This window comes from Chiloscyllium punctatum, chromosome 2 (genome assembly GCF_047496795.1).
Source record: "Chiloscyllium punctatum isolate Juve2018m chromosome 2, sChiPun1.3, whole genome shotgun sequence".
Classification (NCBI taxonomy): domain Eukaryota; kingdom Metazoa; phylum Chordata; class Chondrichthyes; order Orectolobiformes; family Hemiscylliidae; genus Chiloscyllium; species Chiloscyllium punctatum.
Window position 1 is genome coordinate 56,767,577 of NC_092740.1, and position 22,154 is coordinate 56,789,730.

The 22,154-nt window shown below is 40.6% G+C and overlaps 1 protein-coding gene across 2 annotated transcripts in view; it reads left to right on the forward strand.

The window, feature by feature from the left end:
• The window catches only part of adgrv1 (adhesion G protein-coupled receptor V1), a 563,049-nt gene that overhangs the window by 327,817 nt on the left and 213,078 nt on the right, over positions 1 to 22,154 (forward strand). For both annotated transcript variants that reach the window (XM_072582867.1, XM_072582868.1), the window contains 3 exons: positions 3,980 to 4,232; positions 5,335 to 5,474; positions 7,502 to 7,662. In XM_072582867.1, coding sequence (XP_072438968.1) covers positions 3,980 to 4,232; positions 5,335 to 5,474; positions 7,502 to 7,662 — 554 coding nt within the window. The remainder of the gene's footprint in view (positions 1 to 3,979; positions 4,233 to 5,334; positions 5,475 to 7,501; positions 7,663 to 22,154) is intronic.

Here is a 22,154-nt window from a genome sequence, read left to right on the forward strand (position 1 = left end):
AGTGAGAGAGGGTCATTCCTTTTTGTGGCTAGTTGATGTTCATGTATCCTTGTGGCTAGTTTTCTGCCTGATTGTCCAGTGTAGTGTTTGTTACAGTTCTTGCAAGGTATTTTGTAAATGACATTAGTTTTGCTTGTTGTTTGTCTTTCAAGTTTATTAGCTGCTGTTTTAATGTGTTGGTGAGTCCGTCTATACAGTATATTCAAAAAGAATGGGTACCCAATGAACATAGTCTGTCGATTTCTCAGCAACAAACCCAAACAAGCAGACAAAATGCATCCAGAAACCCTAGCCATGCCCTCCTACATCAAGACATCTCAGAAATGACTGCCAGACTACTCAGACCTCTTGGCATCATGGTAGCCCACAAACCCACCAACACACTAAAACAGCAGCTAATGAACTTGAAAGACCTTATACAGACAACAAGCAAAACTAATGTCATTTACAAAATAACTTGCAAGGACTGTAGCAAAAACTACATTGGACAAACAAGCAGAAAACTAGCCACCAGGATACATGAACATCAACTAGCCACAAAAAGATATGAACCACTCTCAATAGTATTCTTACATATAGATGAGGAAGGACACCACTTTGATAGGGAGTACACATCCATCCTAGCACAAACCAAAGAGAGACACACATGAAAATTTCTAGAAGCATGGCATTCCAACCGGAACTCTATGAACAAATGCATCTACTTGGACCCCATTTACCACCCTCTGAGAAAAAGAACCGGAAATAGCACCATCACTGGAAATGACATCACCACAGGAAATGACATCACCAATGCAAGGAAACCTAAGCAAATAAATAGAAAATGGTTCACTAATACCAGTGCTTTACCGGAGGCTCACTGATGATGTTACCTAGCATGGTGACGAAATGTCTGAAATGAACTTTCCAGCTCAGCGAGCAAACTTACATCCAGAACCTCAACCTGAGCTACAAATCTTCTCAAAATTCTTTTTTAACTATTGTTTTCTTTTTACTCATCAGATTTTAAAAATTATAAATGATTTAATCTGGTCTCCAAAATATTAAATTATCCAGCCAATTCCTTCCTTGTCTCCCACTTTCTTTGTTAAAATTTTGTCAACATAAATTTCTGCAATGCCAACTTGCTCCTGTGTTAGCTGCAGCAAAAATCCTGAGGAATTGCAAATGAGCCTTATTGGTACTACAGAATTGGAAAAGATAACCCTCTTTGCAATTTCCTTTTCAAGAAAAGTCTTAAAAGCCACAGTCCAATTTTTTTGACCTTCTGTCATTCGTAGATGGAAGATAACCTGTTTACAATAGGACAACAGTTCATGCTCACACTTAGAGAGATTAACTTATCAAATCTTAGAATATGCCTAAGAACAGTCACACAATTTTCCAAACACCTTAAAATTACACAAGCACAATACTCTCAGAATGATGTAACTTTGCTTTTGTTTTGTTGCGACGGAAGAGAAGCTGATGATTGGGTCTCCTTTCTCCATGAGTTGTTACTTGAGGCACAAAGATTTTATGTAAATATTGACTAACCACTACAATATTTCCATTGATGATTTCAAAGTACTATTTACCAAGCAACTGAAGGTTATCATTGGGATAACATAATCGTAGTAGAGATTCAGGATGATATGACAGTTTAGCTGATATCAAAAAGCCTTTCAGCCTTTTCCAGAAATTAGACACAGTTCAACAGATTGAGCATGCTGATTAGTTTCTCCGAGCCTGGCAAAATCTCTAGTGAGCTGTGCAATCTGATTTCTTTATTCAAAGTCATTTACTCAATCCTTTTCCAGTACTTCAGACTAGAATGCTTAAAAATGTTCCAACCATTTGTGTATAATTTTGTTCAATTTGCAGAAAATGACTTGAGAAAACAGTGCATGCAGCTTATATATACAGAAATTCATTCAAACTCTGCTGTGTCAGTCAATAATGATCTGTTTCAATAGCATTCACACCTAGTACCTTGACTAAAATTATAACAAACAGAAAAGTCCCTGCAGAAACTTTCTGTCAGTGATTTTACAAAAATATTGGAAGTCAGAGGAATGGGGCTAAGTGTTTAGCTTTTTTTGTTGAAATATTCATCAGATGTGGGTGATGCTAGCAAGACCAGGATTTATTCTCCACCTCAAAGGAGGTGTTGGTGAGCTGCATTCTTGAACTGCTGCAGCCTGTGTGCAGGGTGCACAGCCATGGTGCTGGCTGCGACCATGTTTCAGGATTTGGACCTAACAGCAGCAAATATAGAAATCTAGTTTCAAGTCATAGAGCTGTACAGCATGGAAACAGACCCTTCGATCCAACTCATTCATGCTGACCAGCTTTTCCAAACTAGACTAGTTCCATTTGCTTGCATTTGGCCCATATTCCTCTAAATCTTTCCTATTCATATACCTTTTAAATATTCTAACTGTACCTACATCTATCACTTCCTCTGGCAGCTCATTGCCCTCTTTGTAAAAAGGTTATCCCTCATGACCCTTTTAAATCTTTCCGCTCTCACCTTAGATCTATGGCCTCCAGTTTCAAATTCCCTATCCCAGGAAAAATTTACCTCATGATTTTATAAACCTCTATAATGTCATCCCTCAACCTCCTACGATCCAGGGAAAAGACTCCCTGCCTATCCAGCCTCTCCTTAAATTTCAAACCTTCCAGTCTCAGTAACTTTCTTGTAAACCCTTTCTACACGGTTCCAATTTAATAATATCTTTCCTATTGCAGAGCGACCAGAATTGTACACAGTACTCTAAAAGTGACTTCACCAAACTCCTATACAGCCGCAACATCACCCTGCAACTCCTGTACTCAGTACTCTGACTGATGAAGGCAAGTGTGCCAAACGCCTTCTTTCCCACCCTGTCTACTTGCAATTCCACTTTCAAGGAACAATGTACCTGAACCCTGAAGTTGCTCTGTTCTGGTCAGGACAATGTGTTATTTGCAGGGGTTCTCGTGGCTAGAGTTCTGTGAAATAACTGCTGCCCTAGTTCTTTGAGGTGATAAAGGTCATGGGTTTGGAAGGTGCTGTCAAAGGAGGTTTGAAGAATTGCTGTAGTTCATCCTGTGGATGGACACAGTATAGCTGTGTCCCAGTCATAGAGAGAGTGAATGTCTCATATATTGGATATGCATGTCTGTTTTGTCCTGGATAGTGTCAAGCTTCTTGAATGTTGTTGGGAGATGCACTTCTCCATGTAATGGGGAGTATTCCATCACACTCCTGATTTGTCCTTTATAGATGATTGACAAGCTTTCGAGAGCGCAATGTAGGCAAAGCTCCATACAGTGCCATGCACTTAGTTTTCACAGCTATGTGCAATCTCAACCACTCCACCCAGTGAGAAATGTATTTCCCTTCTTTGTGAAAATAAAGAGTGCCAACAGGAGCTGTAGTCTGAGAGAGTAAGCGGGGAGCACTCACTCGGTTGCCTCACTCAGTGGAATATGGAGTGCATTAATGGCTGTCACTCAAGGCAGATGTACAGTGTGGTACCGAATTCTGCTCGGCCAGGGTGAACAGTGACCAATTGACATTACACTGCAGCAGTCAGGAATTCCGTGCTGGCCCCTTCCACCTTCCCACTTTATTGGAAGAGGTTATGCCATTGCTGGGAGACTGACATGGAGCTTCTCCCACAATTAAGTGGGGCGAACCACCATGTTTCCCATTGTTACAGTTTGGATTAAGCCCAGCCCAATGTTGTAGCTCAGTTTGTTTTCCATTCAGTCTTAACTTAATAGAATTGTACCAACTTTGATTATCATTCAAAAACTTCATGCTGATTGGGGTCAAAAAATTATACATCTTTCATTTGAAGACAATAAGCTTATTGAAGATTGAACTGGATGAAGATGAGTTTTTGTCTGATCTGGAAACATTGAATTTATTTTATTTGGGATAACTACCATAGATTTTGGAATCATCAATAACATTCTTATTGCAACTTTTTTTGTTCCAATTCTGCAGGGGCAAAACAATTCTTGATACTTGCCAGTACCTCACAATTAAATCATATCATTGGTATCCCCAACAAATTAATGGACACAAGGTTGAAGGACGAAATGGTGATTCCCTGCAAATTCCTGAGCGCCTGCTGGATGTTCCTCTGACATCTTCAATTACCACAGGAAATGAAAGTTGTCAACGTGTGCAATTCACAGAATATAGCAGCCAACAGTGGTTTCAAACTAGTGTAAAAGGAATTGCACTCAGTAGTAAGGTAGGACCAATGTCCTTTGAAAATAGCTTTTTGTGAACAGTTAAAAACTTACTGATGGCCTAAATTTAGATAGATAAATAACAATGAGAGTGAAATTGATCTTTTGAGGAATTGATAATAACTGATCAATAGATGATTGCAAAGAAGGTAATTTAACAGTGCTAATTTAGTTTTTAGGTTTGGAAAAGGACTACACTTGTTGAGTTAAGTAACTTTCTGTCACACTTGATACCTTTGTCATTTAGTCAGTGCATTTCTGTTTGTGATTGCTCGTTTGATTGAAGAGGAAGAAAAGATAAAATTCAATGAATGTTTTAGTTGAGACGAGAGGAGCTAGTTGAACAAAAATTGGAATAATCTCTGCTGACAATTTCTGAGTGATTATCATTAACTAATAATGGTGTTTAATAATTCTTACTTTCATAAACTGATATTACTCACAGTAGAATCTCATTACGCACCACTTTGAAGTGCACACTTTGTTTCTATATGTTGGAATTTTACTGGCCCCCATTGTTGGGGTCTTTGAAAGGTTTGTGGCATCTTCTCACCTCCATATTTTACCTCACCTTCGTGGCTCTCCCATGAAGAAGCCAATTGACCTACATCAGTGAGCAAGTATTTTAGAAGGCTGACAGATTGCCTAGAGGATTAAGAGAGGTTCCTCCTAATCAGACATTCTTTGACCAATGACAGATAGTGAGATCTGAACTCAGTGAAAATCTGAAGTAAAAAGCTAGACCAGTGGTGACCATATAACAAGTATCAATTATAATAAAAACCCGATTTGCTCATATTCTTTAGGGAAGGAAATCTGCCCTCCTTCTCTGGTCTGGCCTACACATGATGCCAGACTCTCAGAAATGTGGCTAATATTTAACTGGACTTTAGACAATTAAGGATGGGCAATAATTGCTGTCCTATACAGTAATCCCCTCATTCATTCCATGAGCATTTTTTTAAAGAAGTCACCAAAGTGATTTAATTTTGTCTAAAAAAAAATCAGGTTTATGTGCACATTTTGCATTGTTTTAAATAATGCTGCTATCATTGTAAACATAAAAATTGACTATCTTATTTTTAAATTCCTGTCCCAATGCAGGTGTTTTCTGCAAGTCTAAAGAATCGGAGTTCACGGCCCCTTGCAGACAGCAATGAAGTAATCTATCAGATTCACACTACAGACAATCGCATTGTTCCACACAAATCTGCATGCCTTCTTTGGAACCAAGCAGCTGAAAGGTGCAATTCTAAATAGTTGATTATATAGTTTGCTTAACAATTGGTTTATTATAATTACATGCAAAATAGAAGAATAAGAATTTAGCTGTTATAGTCTGCTTCAAATTATTTTATTTTCAGAATATTAGGTTGTGATGCAGACATGTTGAGTACTAGCCTTTCATTGAACTTTTCGGGATGATCTGTTATGTGGGGAGACTAAAAATTACCAACATCATAGAAGGAACAGGATGATGACTCTCTACATTGAAGTTCCTATATGCTAAGTGACCCTGATGCATAACACAAAGGCCAGAATTGGGGCTGGGGTTTCAATGCAGTAAAAATCAGATCTGGTCAATTATGGGGAGACAATTCATCCCACTGTACCATTGCTCATGTAGTGAAGACAAGAAACCACACAGGTGCTTTTATGATTTAACTATTTCTGATTTTTGCAGTTGAATAATCCTCATGGTTTGCCAGTGACAAATTTGTCAAATAATTTTTATCTGAGAATATTATTAATGACTGGGCAGCACAGTGGCACAGTGGTTAGCACTGTTGCCTCACAGCGCCAGAGACCCAGGTTCAATTCCCGCCTCGGGTGACTATCTGTGTGGAGTTTGCACATTCTCCCCGTGTCAGCGTGGGTTTCCTCCGGGTGCTCCAGTTTCCTCCCACAGTCCAAAGAAAATGTGCAGGTTAGATGAATTGGCCATGCTAAATTGCCTGTAGTGTAAAATGTAGGGGAATGGGTCTGGGTGGGTTGCTCTTCGGAGGGTCGGTGTGGACATTTTGGGCCAAAGGGCCCGTTTCCACATTGTAAGTAATCTAATCTAATTGACACATATTTGAAATTATAAGTTACAAATCAGGATCCTAATGATGTAGTTAGAAATCTAAAGGAATCTATAGCTCTGAACTTGCACTGGTATTTCAAACAGTCAGAATAGATTTAAATTTATTTTCATTTTTAGGGAGCTGGTGAGTGCTCCCTTGAAATCTGTCTGATTTAACAAGTACATTCACGCAGTGGGATAGGGGTCACTTTGCAAAGTAACAATGCTTAAAAGGAGCACAGAATACACTGCATCAGCTTGTAACCCTGTCTCCACCTAACACTAACTTCAAGCTGGCCTCTGAATTGGGTAGATGGGATTTGTCAGATTCAGTTTTGCATGAGCCATTGGGAAAGTAAGATAATTAGAAACATATGGACCGTAAGGTTGTACAGTTTATGGTAAGGTACTGCGTGTCCACCAAAATATTTGTCCAAAAATCGCACGTGCATTGTGAGATTTTTCCATCCAACCTCATCAATTACCAGAAGATAACAGACTGCCTGTTACTTCATTTCCTGTAAAGCACATTTGACAGGAAAATAATGATTTTCATCCTACCATTGTGGTTTAGGGAGGTTCAAATCTGCAAATTTGGAAAACCTGACCCCGGTATTCTCTGCAAAAGGCCCCACTTCTATTTAAATGGAGCAGCTTCGGGAGTTTCCACTCTTGCAGGGGTGGGGTGGGGGGGTGGGTATTGGTGGTTGCAGCAGATGGCCAATGATTATAATTGTATTCTGTATTTATACTGGATGCAAGCGAGTGCTTTTCATAGTGCTGCCTGTGTTCCAGAGAAGAAGAATGTTTTCCTCAGTCTTTTAAGTAAACACATGCCGCAGTAAGCAGACTAACCCAGCATCTCCCCACTCCCCTTTCTCACAATTGCCTGTCTGAGTATCACCTCCCCATCTTGTCATCTTCTCACAATGTCCCTTGACTGCCATGTGGGTAGAATTCATTTTTTATCCAAAGTTTGTTCAATAGCCAAAAACATTCCATTTAATTTAAGATCCCACTTATTTTAGGGTATGACCACAACTGACGTAAAGATCACAGTTAATATTGTCACATTTTATAAGAAGATAGGCTTCTTGCAAGTGACACTACTAGGAAGAAACAAATTGTGAAATTTTACTTAATTTTAACATTTGCGATGTTTATGTTTTCTAACAAGAATCCTTTACTGTATGTTTCTCTTAATAGTTGGTTGTCAGACAAACAATTCTGTCGTGTGGTTGAGGATACCAGTAATTATGTGGAATGTGCCTGCTCCCACATGTCCATCTACACAGCTTCTGCCCAAACAGACAGTCTTTCCTTATACAATGAAGCCTTCTTTGCAGCTGCATTTATTTGCATTTCAGGTATGTGGAAAAGAAAGAAACCTTTGGCAAACCACATGATTGCATTGAACAAGGTTATTGTTGATTGGCCAATGTAGAAAGAACACAGTTACCCTTCCAAAACTAGAATGTCAAAAAGTCAAATTTGAATAATCAATTTCCCTGAGTTTAGTTCCATTAATATTTGATGTGTTCTAATTATTGGCCTCCCCTCCAATTACCAAAAGTCATAACGCAACAATTCATGATAATAATTTGGTGAATAATTATCTATCAATATAAAAAATTTCCCTGGTTATGGTCTAAATATCTGTGTCCAAGTCGATACATAAGCTTCAAAGTCTATGAAACTTAATTTGTTAATGCCCAGAAACATGCAATCGTAATGAGTATCTCAAGTGCATAATATATAACCAGAGTATCATCCCGTACAATTTCAAAGCATAAACAAACACCGATGTGCCAAATTTCCACACTCAGAATGAGGATATAAGTTCACCTTATCTGAATGGTATGCCTCACTTTCTGATCATGTCTCGCCATAAATGGAGATGTTGTTGAGTGATAATGGTGCCAGTCTTTGCTGCCCACTTTATTGCCTGGGTGATTTTCTGCCATATTTTCTGGTGACTGTTAGAAGCCAGCTTCCCTGATATGTGATACAATCTTCATTTTAAAGAACTTGTTAATGTCCCATTTCCCATCATTTTCATGTCAGACCAAACCGTTCTGCATAGAATTAGAGTTTACAGCAGAGAAACAGATGAGTTTGACCAACATGGCCTTAATGCTCTACACAGGCTTCATAGCCATCTCACTTTGTCTCCACTTTTCAAGCTAACATTCAGGATGGTCCAGACTGGAAATAACAGTGTTACTGAGTGAGTCCTATGCTGTGACATATGCTGTCACTCTTTGACGTTAAACCAAGGCCCTGTCAGCATTCTCAGCTGCCTGTTTAAAAGTCAGGTCCAATTCATTGAAGATGAGCAGCGACTTATTCCCGGTGTCCAGGCCAATGATTATCCCTCAAACAACATCATTTGAAAAAAGCACTTTGAAATGCCTGGTGGATATGAAAAGTGCAATTTAAATGCAATTTTTCTTTCCTGTAATTTATTTCTGGTGTAGGTTTGAGCTGTTTTACCGTTGGTACATTGATGCCTGTCTTTCCATCAGTCTTTGTGCATATGCTGAAGGGCTACCAGAAACATGGAGACTGGAGCACACTGCACTCATAATTCATGATTATTTTGGGGGTAAAGTTGAAGTAGCTGTCCCACAGGGTAGCCATTTTTCAGCTGGATATAGTTATTCTCAATGAATCATACTTTACAACCATTGTCCCAGATCCTCCATCTGCATCCGGTATGTCTTATTCACTGGCAGATCAGACCAATGTGTCACAAGGATATTTGGTCAGGAAAGAGCAGCCGAAATTTCATGGCATTAGATTAACCCTGATCAAACAAATCTCTAACTGGTTACCAACCTACTTAACTCCTTCAGCTGATGAATCAGTACTCCTCAAGTACTTAGAGTAGATTTAGCAACTCAATAATATGTAGTGATGTGGGCCATTAGCCACAGCATTATATTTGATCACAGTCTGTAACCTCATGGCCTGACATTCCCCTCATCTATTATTGCCATCAAGGCTTTGGTGAGGTATTTCAGCATGCCAAGAGCAGCACCGCTCATGGAAAGTCAGTAACTGTGCATTCAAGTTGCAATTGCCAATAATCTACTCTCTGATACTCAGTTACTATTCCTGAGGGATCACGTGGCACCAGAATTAATTTTAGCCACCAAAGATTGGCAAAGGAGCTGAATTCAGAATGTGATGTGCTGCCAAGGCAACTTTGAATGGAGTGTGACATCAAAGTGGCCTGGCAAAATTAAAGTTAATGCGAGTTGAAGTCATGCTTATCAAAAAAGAAAATGATTGTGGATTGTTAGAGGTCAATCGTCTCAATCCCAGGATATTGTTACAGAGACAGTTTTCTAGGCCTGAACATCTTCAACTATCTCATCAATGACATTTTCTGGGTGTAGGTTTGCTTGCTGAACTTGAAGGTACATTTCCAGACATTTTGTCACTCTACTAGGTAACATCTTCAGTGGGCCTCAGGTGAAGCACTGCTGAAAATTCCTACTTTATATTTATATGTTTGGATTTCTTTGGGTTGGTGATGTCATTTCCTGTGGTGAAATCACTTCCTGTCAAACATAAGGTTAGAAGTGGGATGCTTAATGTTCAGATCTGTTTGCAGCTCATTAGTTAATGAGCAGTCTATGCAAGATGTTCTGGACAAACTTCAAGTGTGTACTCATAATGGCAAGTAACATTTGTAGCATACTGGAGCAAGGGAATAACAACCTGAAAGAAGACATACAGTCATAGAGATGTACAGCACGGAAATAGACCCTTTGGTCCAACTCGCCCATGCCAACCAGATATCCCAACCCAATCTAGCCCCACCTGCCAGCACCCGGCCCATATCCCTCCAAACCCGTCCTATTTATATACCCATTCCAGATGCCTTTTAAATGTTGCAGTTTTACTAGTCTCCACCACATCCTCTGGCAGCTCATTCCATACACGTAACACCCTCTGCATGAAAAAGTTGCCCCTTAGGTTTCTTTTATATCTTTCCCCTCTCACCCTAAACCTATCTTGTCTAATTCTGGATTCTCCCACCCCAGGGAAGAGACTTTGTCTATTTACCCTATCCGTGCCCCTCATGATTTTATAAACTTCTATAAGGTCACCTCTTATCCTCTGATGCTCCAGGAAAAACAGCCCTAGCCTATTCAACCTCTCCCTATAGCTCAAATCCTCCAACCCTGGCAACATTCTTGCCTTTATACTCTTCTAAGGATTCATTCGATATAACTTGTCTATATCTGACATATGTTTCCTTCTTTTTCTGAACCAAATCCTCAATTTCTTTAGTCATCCAGCATTCCCTACACCTACCAGCCTTTCCTTTCACCCTAACAAGAATATACTATCTCTGGATTCTCGATATCTCATTTCTGAAGGCTTTCCATTTCCCAGCTTGTCCCTTTACCTGTGAACATCTGCTCTCAAAGTTTTTGCCTAATACTGTCAAAATTAGCCTTTCTCCAATTTAGAACTCCAACTTTTAGATCTGGCCTATCCTTTTCCATCACAATTTTAAAACTAATAGAATTATGGTCGCTGGCCAAGTGCTCTTCCACTGATACCTCAGACCTGCCCTGCCCTATTTCTCAAAAGTAGATCAAGTTTTGCACCTTCTCTAGTAAGTACATCCACAGATTGAATCAGAAAGTTTTCTTGTCCACACTTAACAAATTCCTCTTTATCTAAACCCTTAACACTATGGCAGTCCCAATCTGTATTTGGAAAGTTAAAATCCCCTACCATAACCATCCTATTATTCTGACAGATAACTGAGATCTCTTTACAAGTTTGTTTCTCAATTTCCCTTTGACTATTAGGGGGTCTATAATACAATCCCTATACGGTGGACTGAGAACTTCTTTCTCAGTTCAACCCAAATAACATCCCAACATGTATTTCCGGGAATATCCTCCCTCAGTACAGCTGTAATGCTATCCCTTATCAAAAATGCCACTCCCCATCCTCTCTTGCCTCCCTTTCTGTCCTTCCTGTAGCATTTGTATCCTGGAACATTAAGCTCCCAGTCCTGCCCATCCCTGAGCCACATTTCTGTAATTGCTATGATATCCCAGTCCCATGTTCCTAACCATGCCCTGAGTTCATCTGCCATCCCTGTTAGGCCTCTTTCATTGAAATAAATGCAGTTTAAATCATCAGTCAAAGAGCCATAGAGATGTACAGCATGGAAACAGACCCTTCGGTCCAACTCATCCATACCAACCATATATCCCAACCCAATCTAGTCCCAACTGCCAGCACCCAGCCCATATCCCTCTAAACCCTTCCTATTCATATACCCATCCAGACGCCTTTTAAATGTTGCAATTGTACTAGCCTCCATCACTTCACCTGGCAGCTCATCTCATACACATGGAAAGGTTGTCCCTTAGATCTCTTTTATATCTTTCCCGTCTCATCCTAAACTTATGCCCTCTATTTCAGGATTCCCCCACCCCAGGGAAGAGACTTTGTCTATTTATCATATCTATGCCCTTCATGATTTTAATAAACCTCTATAAGGTCACCTGTCAGCCTCCAACACTAGAGGGAAAACAGCCCCAGCCTATTCACCCTCTCCCTATAGTTCAAATCCTCCAACCCTGGCAACATCCTTGTAAATCTTTTCTGAACCCTTGCAGGTTTTACAACATCTTTCTAATAGGAAGGAGACCAGAATTGCATGCAGTATTGCTACAGTGGCCTAACCAATGTCCGTACAGCCACAACATGACCTCCCAACTCCTGTACTCAATGCTCTGACCAATAAAGGAAAGCATACCAAACGCCTTCTCCCTATCTACCTATGACTCCACTTTCAAGGAGCTATGAACCTGCACTCCAAGGTCTCTTTGTTTTGCAACACTCCCTGGGACTTTACCATTAAGTGTATAAATCCAATCTTGTTCTCTGCTTTATCCCTGCCTGCCATGACTATTTGACTCACTTCTTTTCTCAACTGTACCAGTCTCAGATTGATCTCTCCTAACTATCTCGCTGGGTCTCTCCCCTGCCTCCCTCTCCACCCCCCCCCCCCCCCCCCCCCACTCCACCTTAATAGTTTTGAATCCTCCTGAGCAGCTCTCGCAAATTTCCCTGCCAGTATCTCAGTCCCCTTCCAATTCAGGTGCAATCCGTCCTTCTTGTACAGGTCACTTCTATTCCAGAAGAGATTCCAATGATCCAAAAAAATGTGAATCCTTCTCCCATACACCAGCTCGTCAGCCATGCATTCATCTGTTCTATCCTCCTACGTCTGCCCTCACTAGCTCGCAGCACCGGGAATAATCCAGATATTACTACTCTTGAGGATCTCCTTTTAAATTCCTGCCTAACTTTCTATATTTTTCCTTCAGAATCTCATCCTATTCCCTTCCTGTGTCATTGGTCCAATGTGGACAATGACCTCCTGCTGGTCCCTCTCCCCCCTTGAGAACATTCTGTACTCTCTCTGAGATATCCTTGATCCTGGCATCAGGGAGGCAACACACCATTCTGATTTTTCGCTGCTGGCCACAGAAATGTCTGTCTATGCCTTAGACTAGAGAGTACCCTAACACAATTGATCTCTTGGAACCCGACGTACCGCTCATTGCATTAGAGCCAGTCTCGATACCAGAAACTTAGCTGTTCATGCTACATTCCACTGAGAATCCATCACTCCCTACATTTTCCAAAACAGCATACTTATTTGAAATGGGATGGTCACAGAAGATCCCTGCACTCCCTGCCTACCTCTCTTACCTTTCCGGGAGTTAATCCATCTATGTGATTGTATCTGTAACTTTTCTGCCTTCCTCTAACTACCATCATCACATCCCCTTGTTCTTGTAAATTCCTCGTTGCCTCTAACTGTGTCTCCAACTGATCCAGGTCTAACCATTGCTAAATTCCCCTCCAAAGAGCATTCTGGTTTTCATCAATTAGCAGAAACTTCATTGGCCTAGCGTCATAAATATTGTGGCTTTAAAACAGGTCAGAGGCTGAGAATTCTGTGGCAAGTAATTCAGCTCCTGATTCCTCAAACTCTGTTCCCCATCAAATGGCACAGCTTCAATTATACTCCAGAATCTTGACACCATCCAAGAGAAAGCAACTCACTTGATTGGCTCCCCCCATCTGATGACATTTCTCAATGCTTTAAAAATGGATCCAGTGTGTTTCCTTTGGGCAGATTGGGTTAAAATTTTGATCACTGAATGCATCTGGAGTTTTCCCAAATCATTACTGACCTTGTCTGTGTCTATAAGTAGGTAGGAATTTTGTTTGTCTCATGTGCCCTTGGAGAAGATGGAGGTTTTGAACACCCTAATTAGTAGCTGCTGTTTTCTTGACTGAGCTGCTACAATGAAACCTTTGTGAAACTGCTGGAGAGGCAAATATCTCAAAGATTTTTACCATCCTGTTAACTGACGTAAAGCAATATTGGTGACAGCAGTGGAAAATCTAGATTTCAATTTATGACTGAACCCAAATGATTTGGTAATAGAAAAACTGATAAAGGAGAAGATATAAACAGTCTCCACATTGTTTCTCATCAAAATTAATGCACTAATAAAAGAGAACAGTAACAGTCAGTATTATACCTAAGGCTCCAAAGGTAAAGTGAAAAGTCAAGAGGTAAACTAATTAAACCAGGAGAGAAAACCAGGAAATGTGTCAATAAAACCTTAGAGCAAAATGTCAGGTGTAGCTCAAACAAACATTGCTTATACAAAACAAAATATAAGAAACAAAATGAATGAACTATGGATGCTTATTAAAATTGGAAATTATAACAGAGCCATTTCTGAGATATGACTGCATGACAATCAGTTGAGGAAACAAAATTTACCAGATTATAAAATCCACAGGAAGGATAAGGAAAATTATAGAGCAGTAATATCAGGGCCCCAATTATTGACTAATTGTGAGAATCAAGTGTAATATTTCCAAGTTTGCAAATGACGCAAAATTATTTGAAGGTTTGAGTTGAGTTGTGAGGCAGATGAAAAGACACTTCAAGGGAATTTAGTGAGGCTAGTGACTGGCAAACATTTCGTAGATGGAATATCAAGTAGATAAATGTGAGATTATCTGATTTGGTTGGGAAAGTATTTCTTGAACGGGAAGAGGCTGGGAAGTTTTGAACTTCAAAGAAACTGTGTGTCCTTGTTCATGAGTAACCGAATGTCAACATACAAGTACAGCAAGCAATTTTAATCAAATGGTGTTGGTCTTTATTATGAGAGATTTTGAGTGTAAGAGCAAAGGTGTCTTACTATAATAATAGAGCCTTGGTGAGACCAGACCTGGGGCATTTGGTCTCCTTATCTAAAGGAAGGAAATACTTGCCATAGCAAAAGTGCAACACATGTTCATAAAACGAAAACTGAATAAAGTGGGTCTAAGTTCTCAGCAGCTTGGAAGAATAAGAGTAATCACATTCAAACATGATAAATTCCTACAGGGAAAGGAAAGAAGCTTACCCTGCCTGTATGGGTCTAAAATCAGGGAATATGCTGTCAGACTATGTGACCGGCAACTTAGGATGGAGATGAGTTTCTGGCAGCTTTTGATAGGGTCCCTCAAAAGAGATTAATGAGAAAAGTTAAAGCACAAGGGATGGGAGTAATATATTGGCCTAGATAGGTGTTCTGAAGAAGGGTCACTAGACCTGAAACACTAACTCTGATTTCTCTCCTCAGATGCTGCCAGCAATTTCTGTTTCTTACTTAGTTTCTGGGGCTTGGAGGTTTCAGCATCTCCATATGACTAGTCCCATTTCTTTCCAATGAAGACCAGGGTCCTTTCTCCAGAGGGGATTAGAAGCCAAATGTTAGGGTAACTTGAACTCCATCGTAGCTCTCTCTGCCCTATTATGGGCTGTTTCCTTCTGAAATGAGAGAAAAGGAATGGCAACTTGATACAAAAGGGGTATCACAACTGTTAGTGTGAGTACCCATGGAGGAAATAGAATTTATTATCCTGGTTAGTGAATAAAAAACAGAGGCCATGTGATTTCATTAGCATGAGAGTTGTGATGGATAAGAGTGAGTGTGGAAGATTTTCCATGCAGTAGTGAGAATGGTAAACCATGAGTCTTAATGGGAGGTGGGTGTTATAACAGAGAGTGAGTATGAGTTAGCAAAGAGAAGATGGTGGCACTTATTCTGTCAGATCAAAGAAGGTTAGTGACCTTCTTGCCACACTGTTGAGTATTTCTCTGGATTGTGAAGACCACATTGACCCGGGTGGCAATATTGAACCAAGTTGGCAGAATCTGGTGTAGTGGCTTCCTCTGTATCACCTTGTCCCCAAGGACCTCCAGGTCCCTGTCTGCAAAGTGGGCTGCCAACTTTCCTAGGAGAAAGTAAGGACTGCAGATGCTGGAGATCTGAGCTGAAAATGTTTTGCTGGAAAAGCATAGCAGGTCAGGCAGCATCCAAGGAGCAGGAGAATCGACGTTTCAGGCATGAGCCCTTCTTCAGGAATAAGGAAAGTGTGCCAATCAGGCTAAGATAAAAGGTAGGGAGGAGGGACTTGGGGGAGGGGGCGTTGGAAATGCGATAGGTGGAAGGAGGTTAAGGTGATGATGATAAGGTGAGGGTGATAGGCTGGAGTTGGGGTGGGGGCAGAGAGGTCAGGAAGAAGATTGCAGGTTAGGAAGGTGGTGCTGAGTTTGAGGGTTGGGACTGAGACAAGGTAGGGGGAGGGGAAATGAGGAAACTGGAGAAATCTGAGTTCATCCCTTGTGGTTGGAGGGTTCCTAGGCGGAAGATGAGGCGCTCTTCCTCCAGCCGTTGTGTTGCTATGGTCTGGCGATGGAGGTGTCCAAGGACCTGCATGTCCTTGGTGGAGTGGGAGGGAGAGTTGAAGTGTTGAACCACAGGGTGGTTGGGTTGGTTGGTCTGGGTGACCCAGAGGTGTTCTCTGAAACATTCCACAAGTAGGTGGCCTGTCTCCCCAAAATAGAGGAGGCCACATCGAGTGCCAATTTTCCTGCCATCTACAGGACAATTCACAGGAACCAGGCAGACCGGTTCCATACTAACATTGGTTGATTGAGTATGCAATAGCCTCTTAAATATGGCACCAGACCCAGAAATCTGGATGTCCCAGCAGTGGCAAGTAATTTCACTTCGGCTGTGTAAGAGAATAAGCTGAGTGAGACATTCCTGGAAGGTGTTGTGCATTTAGCATGATTGCACAAGAAAAGCTGCTAGACCCCATGGAGTGAAACCTTCAATGAAACTTGACAAAAATGATATTCAGCCAAGTACCTGTAAAATTCAGCCTGTGGTTATATAGGACATCTGCTGCTCTTCCAGCAAAGTTATTCAAAGGGCAGGAGCAAATGGAGAAATCCTAGTGTTCTTAAATACTCCCGCCTAGTTAATATGAATTCATAATCTGAATTTGACAGTAAAAAAGTTGAATTTGTAATGAGCAAGATTCTCAATGGCACACCAACTATGCTGTCAACATTTACAACCCCATAACTGACTGGTATGAGTCACACGACCTTGCATCACCACAGCAATTTGCTTGATTAATTTGCCCTCCAGGGATGTGTTCACCATGTGCACATTATTGTGTCTTCTGTATAGCTGCTATGTTTCTAACAAAATGACCTTACAATGATATCTGCATATTTACAGTAATTATTAGTATTAAAGAATCATTGTTATGAATCATTTTTCATTCAAACTCAATATTTAATCTTGTATATGCACCAAAAGTGATTAGCTTCCCCCACAATTGGACTGACTGACCTTTGCACCTTAGTTCAAACTCCCGATCTATTTTTCATTTGTTTGATGTTGATTGAACAATTTGGGAATATTTCAGATCACAGCTGAAAATTTCATCTTTGGTGCAAGCTAGACCCCACATTGACTACAATACAGACCACAGTGGGCAAAATGATAGCACATTGCTTGACTGGACACAAGTTTCTTGTTCTGGTGGTTGAAGCCTGTCTTTGTCTTTGGTCTTCCTCCTTGCACGTCAAGTCATTAAAACCCAAGTTGTATTAACTCTTCCTAGCCAGCAGGCCACACACATGATCAGTGATATTCTGAACTGGCTCAGATGGGCTAGATGGTATCTGCCCAATTAGTCCTTGGTTTTTATAAAACAACTGATCTTTATTAGATAACATCCTACTGTCTCCTGAATATTTTTGACATGTCAATCACTTCTTAAGATCATTCCTTTGATACCAACTTGCCAGCCATACTGACACCATAAGTTTTTATTAAGATAAGGTGGTACCAATTAGGCCATATAGCATCTGCTTAGTGTGTGTAGTGGCATCTCTTGGTGATTAATTATCATCCCAAATGTTCCAATTGATGTTCCAAGTATTTTAGAAGATCTTTTTATTTATTTGATCATTGAGTATAGGCATCACTGGCTAGTGAAACACTGATTGCCCATCATTGATTGGCTTGGTGAAGGTGATGATGAGCTGCTTTCTGGAACCACTGCACCCCTTGGGTGTAGGGACACTGACAGTGGTGTGAGGGAAGGAGTTCCAGGAATTTGATCCAGTGACAGTGAAGGAACAATGAGGAGTTACTTGGAAGGAAACATTTAGGTGGCAGTGTTCCCATGTAACTGCTGTCCTTGTCTTTCTAACTCATAGAAATTGCACGTTTAAAAGATGCTGTAGAAGGAAGCTTGGTGAATTATTGCATCTTGTAAATGGTACACACTGCTACCATGGTGTGTCTGTGGTAAAGGGCCTGAATGTTGAAGGTGGTTATTCGAATGGCAGGCAAGAATCTTGCTTTGTTGTAGCTGATTTCAAACTTCTTCAGCTACATTCATCCAGAAAACTGGGAGTCTTCCATCACGCTCCTGACTTGAGCCTGACACTTGGGTGACAGGAGATGAGATACTAGTTGCAAATTTCCATGATTCTGACCTTCTCTTGCGACTACTGTATTTATGTGGCTAGTTCAGTTCAGTGTCGAGAGTGTGGTGCTGTAAAGGCACAGCAGGTCAGGCAGCATCCGAGGAGCAGGAGAATTTGTGTTTTGAGCAAAAGTTCTTCATCAGAAATTGCCCGAGAAGGTTAGTCTTGTGAGCTTCAAGGATAGTAATGCCATTGAATGTCAAGGAATGTTCAGATTAACTCTTGTTAAAGCTGATAATTGTCTAACACTTTTGTAGTGTGACTGTTACTTGCCACTTATCAGCCCAACCTGTATGTTATCCAAGTCTTGCTACGTATGTATATGGGCTGTTTCAGTGTCTGAGGAAACCACCCCATAGTTCTTGTGGAGACATAGTTCTGTTTTCATAGTAAGAATATCCCCTATTGTGTTGTATGGCATTACAATTATGCTAAGTGGGATGGACTTTGATCAAATCTAGCAACACGACGTTGAACATCCATGAGGTACTGTGGGACTTCGGCTACAACAGAATTGTTGTCAACTAAAACTATGACCTTGTGATCCTAGCCTTTTCCACCGGGCCAAAAGATTCGCCCTGGTTCAATGAAGACAACAGGAGAATATGCCAGAAGCTGCATCAAGAGAATGGTGCTGAACAGTGTGCAAACATCAGCAAACATTCTTAGTTTGATCCTATGGAAGAAGTCATTGATGAAGCAGCCGAAGATGGTTGGGCCTAGCATGCTATTATGAGGAACTTCTGCATGGGTGTCCTGGATCTGAGAAGATTGACCACTAACAACAACAAAATCTTCCTTTCTGCCAGATATGACTGACCAGTGGAGAAAATTTCCCTTGAATCACAATGATTTCAGTTTTGCTTGGACTCCTTGATGCCACACTTGATCAAATGCTGTCTTGACATTAAGGTCAGTCACTCTCACCTCACCTCTGGAATTCAGCTCTTTTGTCCATGTTCAACCAAGGCTGTAATGAATGTTAGGAGCTGCGTGTCCCCAGTTGACCCAAATTGCATGTCAGTGAGCAGGTTATTCCTTTGGGAGTGCTGTGTGATAGCACTGTCCACGGCCCCTTGCTTCACTTTGCTGAAGAGCAAGAGTAGACCGATGAGGTGGTAATTAGTTGGGTTGGATTTGTCCTGCCTTTTGTGCACAGGGCATATCTAAGAAACATGCCACATAGTTGGATAGGCAGCATAATTCTGGAGAACAGATCTTTAGTGCTATTGCCACAATTTTGTCAGGGCCCATAAACTTTGCATTATCCAGAGTCTTCAGTCATTTGTTGAAATCATGTGCAGTGATTTACATTGACTGAAGACTAGCACCTGTAATGCTGGGAACTTGGCACTTCTGCCTGAGTATGGATGCAAATGTTTCACAGTTGTCTATTATAATGGAATACTAGGCTCCCTGATCATTATGAATGGGGATATTTGTGAAGAGTCCACCTCCTGTTATTTGCTTAATTATCCACTGTCATTCATGACTGCAGAGGTTATATTCAATCTGTTGCTTTTTGAATTCCTTAGCCCTGTCTGTTGGATACTGTTTCCCCTATTTGACATTCAAATAGTCCTAGGTTGGATCTCAACATTGGTTGACAGCTCATTTTAGGATATGCCTGGTGCTACTCCCAACTTGCCTTCCTGCACTGTTCATTGAAATAGGTTTGATCTCATAGTTTGATAGTAATAGTCAAGCGGAGGAAAGATGGCAGGCCACGAGTTTATAGATTTTAATTTAATGCAGTTCTGATGGCCCATAGCACCACATGGATGTCCAGTTTTGTTGCTAGATCTGTTTGAAGTCCCTCCTATTTACTATAGTGAATGGACCACTTAAGATATGGGATGTTCTCAATGTGAAGAAGGAGCCATGTCCCCTTGAGGACTATGATGTGGTCATTGTTATCAATACTGTGATGGATAGATGAATCTGAGACCATTAGATTTTTGAGAATGAGGTCAAGTAAGTTTCTCCCTCTTATTGGTTCCATCACTTGTCTGAGACTCAGTCCAGTAATGACATCCAGCTCATTCAGTAGTGGTGCCACTGAGCAGTCTCGATGATGTACTATGAATTAGTCCAATTTATCACTATGAGTAATGTTTATACATAGTTGTATGGTTTATTAAGTTGCAAACAAGTGAAATTAATTTAATGTAAATAAACCGAAATGAAACAAAGTGAACTAAGTGTAATAAAATTAAAATGTAGCCGGGCAGCTTGGTTATGGAACATTATGGATGTTGCCAGTGATCTACTTGTGTCGGCTGTGTCCCTGGCTGCAGAAACTTGATCTGTGGGTTTCACAGGTCCAACACACCTGGAATCACTGTGAAGCATCTGTGAGGTTTATAGCTGTAGATAGCATATTCAAAGAAGTAATCACACTATAAAATAAGGTTATGAAGGCAGAAAGGGAATAGCAGAAAGAGAACCAGACATCAAGTGCAGAACTCCCCTGAGATCTTGCTCACCAATCCAGACCATACATTTAGTGCAATTATATTTCTCTAAACAGACCTAGTCTACTTAAACCCCACATAAAACAATCACCTCATTCCTGAATAAACCTTACAAACCCTAATTGAAGCCTCTCTAAGGCAAGTATAGCTTTCCTGTTTAAGGAAGTGCAATACTCTGCAGAATTTTTCAAGTTTGTTTTCCCCAAGGTCTAATAAAATTGCAGTGAGACTTCTCGATTCCTTTATCCAGTGTTTTCCAAATTGCTTGCTGCACCTGCATGTTAACTGACTGGATTTATGTACAAGAGCACCCAGGTGTCTCTGAATGCCATTGTTTCTCTGTGTGTTTAAAAGATATTTGGCTTTTCTGTATGGTATACCCAAGAGCACGACTTCATGTTTCTCCACGTTATGGACCATTTCCCATATTCCTGGCCATTCTCATATCCTATCTGTTTCAGCCACTTTTTTGTCTTTCTTAGATTTTGCTTCCTCACCTAAATTTGTATTGTCAACAAACATGAAAACATTACAAACAGTCTATTTTTTACTTCCATATCAAGTATTGTTTGTTAGTTTCTCGTGTCCAACAACTTATAGTCTGTGAACCCAAAAGCTGTGTGTTCAGACTTGTATTTTTATCCATCAAACAATCTTTAATCCATGCTAATATACTTTTCCAAGTCCCATGAGTCCTGATTTTATGTAATAACTTCTTGTAAAGCAACGTATCAAATGCTTTTTGAAAATCAAAGTAGACTGGTTCTAATTATCCACCTACAATGTAAAAGACTCTGGGCCAGCTGGTTGGTGAGCAAATAAGTGGCACAGACAGAGAGTTTATGTCCTGAAAGAGAACAGCAGGTTTTATACATCATGGAGTCACTGTCATTCCTCTGCAACAGAGCCTCAGCCATGCCAGTTAATCTGCTGGGTTATAAATTGCTAGGTTTTTGAGATGTTGTGCATGCTTTTGAACATTGATGCCCACAGCCACTTGAGTGAAATAATTCCTCTCCATTCTCATTGATGAACCCCTCACCCATGAGACAGCACTCACATTTATGGATTGTTTTCCTGATCAGACAATCTCTTAATATCTACTTTATCTTCAGAATCTACCCAGCAGCCACTATTTAGTATGCCCTATAAATCAAATGCAAATTGAACAGCAGAGTGTTGTAAAATGAAGGCACCCTGGCTGCTGTAAGTATATTGTTCACTGATTGATACAACTCACTGCCTATTGTGAACCAACTGAACACTGACGCAGTGGAATCCATTTTGGTTTTGCTACATAGTTAAGTTAATGAACAGTACCTACAGTGGTCCACAGGCAGTGGGTCACTGCATGGAGGGAAGATATTTAATCCTAGTCAAGCTATACACTCACTCCACTAGGTCTGCTCTGCCAAGGAAGAATTCTATGTGATCAGCTCTCTTAAAATACAGAGACTCAGTTGCATTGCTT